Source organism: Arachis ipaensis, chromosome B07 (genome assembly GCF_000816755.2).
Source record: "Arachis ipaensis cultivar K30076 chromosome B07, Araip1.1, whole genome shotgun sequence".
Taxonomy (NCBI): domain Eukaryota; kingdom Viridiplantae; phylum Streptophyta; class Magnoliopsida; order Fabales; family Fabaceae; genus Arachis; species Arachis ipaensis.
The window spans coordinates 124,180,217-124,190,048 of record NC_029791.2 but is presented as its reverse complement, the minus strand read 5'-3'; the positions used below and the strand labels follow the sequence as shown (position 1 = coordinate 124,190,048).

The 9,832-nt window shown below is 33.3% G+C and overlaps 1 protein-coding gene across 1 annotated transcript; it reads right to left on the bottom strand.

The window, feature by feature from the left end:
* LOC107606275 (serine/threonine-protein kinase Aurora-2) lies at positions 6,851–9,553 on the bottom strand. Its single transcript, XM_016308312.2, has 9 exons — positions 9,317–9,553; positions 8,800–8,916; positions 8,481–8,627; positions 8,273–8,368; positions 8,031–8,126; positions 7,850–7,946; positions 7,649–7,766; positions 7,285–7,357; positions 6,851–7,163 (listed from the first exon to the last, which is right to left on the bottom strand). The coding sequence occupies exons 1-9, from the start codon at positions 9,359–9,361 to the stop codon at positions 7,062–7,064; spliced, it is 891 nt and encodes a 296-aa protein (XP_016163798.1). The 5' UTR covers positions 9,362–9,553; the 3' UTR covers positions 6,851–7,061.

Genomic DNA, 9,832 nt, shown 5'->3' with positions numbered 1-9,832 from the left:
CCAACCTTGTGGACACAAGTTTTCCGTCCATTAACACCAATATTCACTAACCTCACTCACCGAACTACCTAAGGGTAACACACAGCATAACAGATTCGTCCATGCATGGCATGAATTTCTGAACATTTAGGATCAGGGAAATTTAAACGTTTCAACCAATACTCCAACCCATTTCGCTGCTCCTAAACCATTCTTACAAAAGCCAACAAACTAACCACTGTCACATACTCAAAGAATGGTAGGCGATAGAAGCCAACACACATGGCTTTTCCTTAGAACTGTTAACCCTAAAGCCACGCAACACATGCTCAGCTTATCCACTGTTACGAAGATGGGCCTTAACTTTGGGCCCATTGGCAGCGACGGATACAACTTAATCCACAAATTGGGTTTCAAAAAAATTAAAAAACCAAATGTTTGAGGTCCATATGCTACAATTATCGTCCACTAAATGTTCCTCGTCTTCACATTTCTGTTCCTTGGGAGAATGAGAATGGAAACGTCTTCCGATGAACTTCTGCATCTGCTATGGTAGGCAAATCATTCTCACCTGTCATAGAGGGTAGCCTGTCTCTTCCTTCGTGTCCGTTTCAGACCCACGTGCTCGGTCTGCAGCTATGCTTTGGGGTCCCTGGTGGATACACATCTCGATTTTTAAAGGAGTGACCACAAACTCATTTTGAAATTTAAAAATCACGTTTAAAGGAGACCAATAAAAAGTAGCGCAAGCTTCCTTAACAATGTTCATCGCAACTAATCCCCCGATGAATAAGACCCACATGCAAAAAAAATTAAAAATATCGTCACAATCGACTATAATTATTCACACGGCCACACGGGATTTCCTTTTTAACTAATTTATTCTTTTTTCCAAGATCAATAATTTTTTTATAACACAACTATAAGACACATTTCAATACCATCAAAATTAAAATTTCAAAACATCAACTGCCGAACTAAAATTTTGTGTAAAACCTAAATATTTTTGTTCACAGGTGGGTGGTTTAAATACGAACGTTTTGGACGACAAAACAAGGCTCACGAATACCAACTATAAGAGACAGGTCAATGTAGAAGTCACAGTTTACAACGAGATGTTGCATGCAATTCATTTTGCAAACTTTAGTCCAACTGTGCGCTAAGCATGTCTTCAACACACATTTATGTTTGGCAATGTTTACATGAAACTGTATTATGCTAAAAAATATAAAATGATATTGCTTAGAGTACACAACTTATAATCGCTTTTCAATAAGAATGTACCCCAATCAAGCAACAAGTAAAATAATTTTGTTATATTATCCTATCATTGAAGTGACCGTATTTATTTAGATGTTATTAATTAGCTTAACAATAAATTTAATATTTCTTAACTAAAATAACAGTAACATTTTAAAGTTGTCATTTTGTTAGCTTTCAAGAAGAAAAAATTTGATTATTCTAAAAAAAAGTTCTTCTTAGCATGGTACTCTTTTTCTAGTACTCTAAATAACGTTATTCTTAATAGTATTTGAGAATCCAGCGTGTCTGACTTTATTCTTATATGGTATCATAATTTATATCTTAAAAAAAAGTTAAAACATTCTATAACTAAATTTTAAAATACGAAAACAACTTTTTTTAAGCATTTACCTTAAAAACTAAAATACCATTTCGGAATAAAATTTGCTTCATCGTATTAGAATAAAATATTCATATAATTAATTTTTAAAATAACAAAATAACATTTTAAGGTTGATCTAAAAAAAATTCATATACCATTATAGATTAAATTTATGTTGTTTGATCGTATTAGAACTGAAAAATTCGAATTCACTTTTAACAAAAATAAAATACTCATTTAAATGACTAATGTACCCTTTTTAAAAGTTAAATAAAAATATTTTTTTTAAAATTTAAAAAAATACCAAAATATCTTTTAGATATCAACATAGTTGACTGTATTACAAATTAATGTTTCAATTTCATTATAAAAAGACTGAAATTTACCTAAATTTCATTTTAAGAGAAAAAAAAATCTTCTAAACTTCAATTTTAAAGAGACAAAATTTTTTGTTATAATTATAATACATCTTATTATTATTCATATTAATCACGTACATTAATTGCTATTATTATAACAATTATTATTACTTTTATTATTGTTACTTCTTATGACTACCACATTTTTTAACCAAAACATTTTACACCTTTTAATAAAATTGTTTTAATTAACGAGCAAGTGATTTAAATTTGCATGTTACTCAACATGAATTTCTACTGGCAACAATTTCAGCCCTTTTTTTGCCAGAGCTATGTCTAGTCTTAGTCAAACTGTCCATGCTTTGTCAGGAAGAGTAGAATATATTTTCATTCTCTACCAATGCCATCTATATCATTACACCCATTTGAAAATCTAAATTTTTTATCCTTGCACCCTCGCATATGCTACACATTCTTCCTATTCATTTTAGTTACTCCTATATAACTGCCATTTTGACGTCAGGGTCGTGGAGGCCACACACAAACCACAAACAAAAAAGAAATTCACCCACACGGGCCGCATGGAACCAACACCATACTATTATTGCGTTTTTGCCGGTTGGGTGCCTAGGTTCTACACTTCCTTCGAAGAGGTTCAAGAACAGATCAATGACTTCCATGGTCCATCTTGGTGTAAGTTTGCATTTCTTGATAATGCCGATAAAGCATGGGTCCTCTTCTTCGGCGACGGGGACTACGATCGTGGTCTAAGCCGGATTAACAATGGCTTGGCGCCAGAGCCAGTTACCCTGGACCATTATCGTGAAAAACAGCGTGTCGCATTGCGAGCCTTGCATGAACAGTTTCGCTGCGAAGACCAGATCCCCCTTCCTTACTACCTGCGAGGTAAGTTCCTGTCACACCTAAACTGCTTTATATTCATACTCTAATCACATTTCCTTGCTAGTAGCACCTAATACTCCTCTTTGTTTTCGTAGCCGACGACCTTGCCCCCAGAAAACCCACCAACGCTCACCTTCTCACCTTCAGCATGAGAAAACTGCTTAGTGATGCATGTGACAGGCTTGAAATTCCGGAACCCCTGTACTGAGTCATCACAAAAACCTTTCGCGATGGTCGCACATGTTACCGCCACCTCGCCTCACTGGTCCCTCCCCCTGTCAACAACCTTTGGTCGAGTCTGGCCGGATTGCCTTCGATGTCGATACCAGCATAGAAGACGCCGCGAGAATGACACTACGCGCACTCTGTGCCAGCCTAGAAGTCGCCGTCGACGACTACAACTACGATATTGTCCAGGCTTTGACGGACAAATATGCTAACCTAGCCAATCACTTTCGCAACACCGAGCGAAAGGGAAAGATGAGCGTCGCACACTCAGACGACGACACTGAAGAACCCCCAGAAAAGGTTTTTGACCTTGATGCCATCACCAACTGCAGGATGGGTGCATCCAGCTCCGCCATCCCACCCGACTCGGACTAATCTTTCTGGCCGCATCCTGCTCCAACTGCATCTCCACCCGGCTCTAAATATAAGTTCCCGCACCTTAAGTCGTCTCTCTTCTATGTCACATGTTGTTCTACCAGTCCCATCCTCCCTTCCATATGGTTACCTTCACTACTTCCCTCATGCCAGTTTCTGTCTTTAAACTTCTGCAAGTTTCTACCAATACTTTTATTGTCATGCAATGCTAATCACGTTGTAACAAATTTTTTTTATTGTCATGAGTTTCAGCATGGGTTTACCATTTTTATCATATCTCATTCTTAACCATCATCTCTTTTAAAATTTGGTATTAACTGGACGAAATAACAACTTAAGTTGTACTAATCACTCTGTACTCTAACGATTCCTCCCTACTTAAGTGCTAATTACAATATACTTAAGTTTAATCATACCAAAATAACTACCTAAACCCTTTTTTGGGAGCATTTCCTCATTTTGCTTGGAGCCATTCTCCTGCGACATCTCCCATCCAATAAATAATGACTGAGTAACATTTTACTTTACTCCTTCATTTCTTCTAATTTTATTTTAATCTTATTTCATGAATTTCACTTATTTGAAATTTTTTTAAAGAAATATCCATTACCTATCAACTGCAAATTTTGGTAAACAAAAAATATTCTAAATTTACATAAATATTAAAAAAAATTTGCAACCACAAAAGCATATTTTTCCTCCTCCTATTTTTGCAAATACCATATAATTCACTTTTAGAAAAAATCAATAATTTTTTTAAAAACGTTTTCATGCACAGGACAAATCAATCAAAACTAAGACTTGCTTCGACTTAATTTGCTCACATTTTTTCCTTTGAAATGTACCTGACAAAATTTAACTTACATTAAAAATTGCATCCGCTATGTGGTGTTATTATGACTTTTTTTTTCACATAAAATAAAAAATTATACTTTTCGTGCTCATATTAGTCATTATAATTAATTGATAACGAACGTCACACAACAAAACAAAGGATAACGACAGCAATAAACAGAAGAATTACGCTTTCAACAAAATAACTTAAAATCAAAAGATTATACCACAATAAATAACATATTTCAAACCAATTAATTTTTTACAATTCAACTTAAACATTTAAAACAAAAAATAACCATTTAAATTGGTAACAACATACATTAACTTAAGCCTAATTTTTAGAAAGGTCAAAATTGTACTAAATAATGCCTAACTTTTAACTTTCATGAATTTGTTTTTGCAAAAATATTTTTATAAAAAAAAACCACTTTCACAAATTTCTCTACAAGCGAACCATACTTTATTTAAAACAACAAAAACATCGGATGCTTTTGATATTTTGAATTTTTTAAACATATTTTTCTAAACACAAAAATAATTTTATCTATTAAAATTTTGTACACATAACAAATAAATCCACAAATAACTCTAACTCATGAAATAGCATTAGAATAAAATGAAAACAGGTAACCCGGTCACATAACATTTTACCCACTCAATACTCTTTTTTGGAACACACTCATTCACAACGGTCCAACACAGCATTTTTGTTTTATAGAATTGAACTGGCCCAAACCATAAAACATGGCCCAATCATAGAAGACAAGCAACCAAAAAGGCAATTCGCCCAAAACCAGATCGGCTCCACTCAGCTTCGCCATATCACTCCTCCACAGCTTTCAAGCATCAACTCACTATGGGCAAACATGCCAACCGCTTTCTCCCTCAACGCATAACTTTACAAACCCGTTGAGGCCCCACCATGCGTATTACACACTCTCCTTCACGAAAGACAGCATGCCTCCAATCCTCACCATTCCACTTTTTTAAATTATATCTGTATGGCTGAATAGCGTGGAATATCACGTTCCGCAACGCCACAACGCCATACCTGAACATCTTCCTATACTTTATAAACACACCTGCTCTCCGTATTCTGACATCGTAGCATTATATTGTCCAATTTGTAATGTGTTTTCGTTCTACTTTTTGTTTTCTACTATAATCCTTCAATGATTTCTCTCATTTTTTCACTTGATTCCCACTTATAAAATTAATAATAAAAAATCATATTTTACAATCTCAATTATTAAAAAATAATTAGAGAAAATTCCACTCCCCTCCCCTCTATTTTATAAATGTACATTCTCCTCCCTTTTAATTTTTAAAAAACCTCCTCTTTAATCCATTTTAAATTTTTTGTGTTAACTAATATTAACTTTATCCATTTTTTAAGAAAAAATAAATTTTTTTTTAAAAAAATACCCATTAGTAAAAATTTTATTTTTTATCATTAAATTTTGCTTATCAAAATACTCTTTTAATAATTTTTTTATTGATTAAATTATATTTTTATTAAAATACTTTTAAAAAAATTAATAATTAAATTATTTTTTCTAAGATACCTACCCTTCAATAATTTTTTAATTATTAAATTGTGATTTTATCAAAATTTTTGTTAATAATTATTTTTATATTTTACTATTAATTTTTTAATATTAATATATATTATTTTAACATTAAATAAAAAATTTTAGTAAGATTATTTTTCAATATCAATATATATTAATTGTTATACATATTAATAGTGGTAAGATTTTTTTATTTAATATTAAAATAATATATATTGATATCAAAAAATTAATAGTAAAATATAAAAATAATTGTTAACAAAAAAATTTTGGTAAAATTATAATTTAATAATTAAAAAATTATTGAAGAATATTTTAGAAAAAAATTATATAATTATTAAATTTTTTAAAAAATACAATTTAATTAATAAAAGAATAATTTATTAAAGGATATTTTGGTAAGTAAAATTTAATAATAAAAGATAAAATTTTTACTAATGGGTATTTTTTTAAAAAATAATTTATTTTTTCTTAAAAAAGGGATAAAGTTAACATTAGTTAACACAAAAAGTTTAAAATAAAGGTGGAAACTCAGATACAGTCACTTGAAGTTGATAGTTGAGAACCGTTAGATGAAAATTTAGTCAAATCAGTCAAACTATCTAACGGCTCTCAACTATCAACTTCACGTGAAGTCGACTGCACCTGAGTTTTCACCTAAAATAGAGGGAAGGAGAATGTACATTTATAAAATAGAAGGGAAGAATGTGTCATTTTAGCATCTCGTAGGAGAGGAGAATATAATTTTCTCAAATAATTAAGAGAATCCATTCTCCTACTTTTTCTCCCAATGTTTCTTACGGTGTGTGAGAAGTTTGACCAACTATCAAAAACAGAGAAAAAGAATTTCATAAAAACATTAGTTTTATGAATTATGTCCCGCATCCTTTTTTTTGCCGGTATCCATGTCTCCTCTGCAAGGGCAGGGCAGTTGTACACTTCTTGATATTGGATTAAAAAAAAAAACAAGAATAAAAACGAAAAATTAGAAATCTATAGGGTTTTGGGGGAATGTATATGACCTTTAAATATATGACCACCTTTAAGCAACCTTGCTTTTGATTACAAAACAACATTTATTTTGAAACATAGGAAGCAACAGGCAATAGTTAAGAAGGTATGCCATTTAGATCTCTCAATCAAAGAATGACTGCTAAAATTACAAAGAATTTGATAGGATTTTTTTTAGCCCCTATATACACCAGAGGGCTCCGCATTCTGAACAATCCAAGGGTGTTCAAGCAGTTTGTGTAAAGGTAGACGTTGAGAAGAGTCCTTGACCAGCATCTGTTGGTAAAAATAATCAGAGAAAACTGAATAATCAGGCAAATGCGCACACTTAGCTAACCGATCAATATTTAGTATTCGGATCTTATCAAAACATAATGCAAAGAAGTAATGAACTAACCTGACTGATGAGGTCCTTTGCAGCAGAAGACACAACGGGTTTTGGGGGGAACTTGAGATCCACTTGTACAATCCTGCAATATATAAATGTATTCATTTGAATTTGAATTTTGATTATAAATTTTGAAATAAAAAGATGGCAACATAACATGATTTCCTATTCAGTATTGATCGGAACAAAGTAGCTTGAAGCACACTAAATTCATTAGCTTCCTTCCTAGTTCATTCAAACAGTTTCTTCCAAAGTCCAAACTTACACCTAGCATTTTTGTCTTCAGTTTTGCAAAGGTCTAAACCATTGTTTGGGTTGCAATGGAAATCCAAACATCAACTATATTTCCCACCCTTTATATCAAACTGCTTACCTCCTATAAGTATCAGAATGTTCTTTAGCCTCAAAAGGGGGGACTCCATATAGAAACTCATAGCACAGGACACCAAGACTCCATATATCCACGCTCGCATCATGTTCTATACTCTCCACTGTTGAAACCCCAAAAGCATACATTAGAAAGAGATAAATGGTGCATAAATATACGACAGAGTAATTAATGTGAAAAACATACCCATCTCAGGTGGAAGGTAATCCAGTGTGCCACACATGGTTCGCCTTCGGTTGAAGGTGTGCACTGACCACCCAAAATCTGCTATCTTCAGTTCACCCTGAAAACGAGGTTAATACAATGAATTAAAGATGAAGACAACATAAAAATGGTCTACTCAGAATTAACAGGTGCTGGAGAATACCTGAGCTCCCATAAGGAGGTTCTCTGGTTTAATATCCCTATGTATTACATGCTTTCCATGGCAATATATCAGGGCTCGGGCCAATGATGCAACATACTGTCTCAACCATAAAATGGTAGCAATCAAATTAAGTCGTCTATCTCAAACAAATGTTCAAGTGAGAAATATTCAGGCAAAAGTATGAAATATCTCAGAAGAAAAAATATATAGAGAATAAGAACTGCTATATGCATAATACTTACAGTAGCTGCACGTCTTTCACTGAAATATTTGCATTTCTGCAATTCTTTGTATAGTTCACCTTTAGGTGCATACTCCAAAATCAAGTAAACTCGTTTCTGCAGCAAAGTTATTTCAGGCATGAAATGTACATAGTTAGTGATATATTTAACCATCTTCATTATTAATGGAGGATACATTCTAAAGATATCAGCAAAGCAAAAAGTATACCTGATCATAAAAGTAGCCGTAAAGGCGTAAGATGTGAGGATGTCTGAGATGACTCTGAATCTCCACTTCTCGCCGAAGTTGATGCTCAACTTGGGACTGTTGCAACTGGCTCTTAAAGAGTACTTTCAGAGCAACAATATGATTACTCTGTTTCATAAACACATACAATCACATTATGAATAAACACTTTAGAAGAACAAATCAAAACAACGGCAATGATGTAAATTGTTTGCAGAAAAAAAAAAAAAAGAGACTTGTGGGAACAAAACAAATAATTGAAGTTGAAGCAGACTGAGACCCACGAGAAAAAGAGACTCACTCTCTTTTCCCTGGCCAAATAGACATGGCCGAATTTCCCCCTTCCAAGTGGTTTCCCGATGTCGAAATCGTTAAGTGTCCACCTCTTTTGCTCCCCAGCTGAAACCTCCGAAGAAGCCTGCCACAAATAACGCCGAGAAATTGAGAGAACTAAACTATCTTTAGAAAACACAAATCCCTAAATTTCGAAAATCAAGGTTCCCGGCCACGCCCTCAACGTCTTTTGTTAAAAATCCGCAGCTGATTGTCTAAAATAACAACAAATTCAAGCCGATTTCCGAAGCGAAAGAATAATAACTAGAATCTTTTTTTACCTTTCTAGAAATTCATTTCTAATCTTCTTTTAATGTACATTAACCTCGACGTTGAACAATCAAAGAATATGGCAAAAATTACGGTAACGGAAACGAATCAGAGGAAGGGGGAGGGTTAGGGGTTTAGAATTGGGGCGAATCGAAAACCCTAGGGAGGGATTGTAATTAAAACTGTGACATAGGAAGGGTTTGTATAAGCTATACCTGTTGTTGATGTTGTTCTTGAGGTTGCTCTGTTGCAATCGCCATGAGAGAGAGAGAGAGAGAGAAAGAGAGAGAGAGAGAGAGAGAGAGAGAGAGAGAGGAATTTGATTAGGAAGGAATGAAGGAAGGGAAGGAAGGAAGACGAGGGAGGTTCTTCTTCTTCTTCGCCTTCGTCTTCGTCTTTCTTACATTCAATTGAATCCAAGGACCCCTTTCTTCTTTGCAATGAATGAATCCCTAACGATCAAAAATAGAGATCTACAACGGTCGAGTAACGGATATCTGCCACGTGTCAACGCATTTTGAAATCTCTCTCTCTCTCTCTGTTGGGACTTGGGAGCGTCCATTTTAGATCTGAGAAGTGACATCGTGGTAATAACTAATAACCATAGTAGTAAAAGTGAATTGTTATCTTCATTTTATTATTTATTTTTTAAATTTAATTATTTTGTTAATTTTATAGTTTTATCAAATTTATAAATAAATTTTTATATTTTAAAGTATTTAATTGGGTCT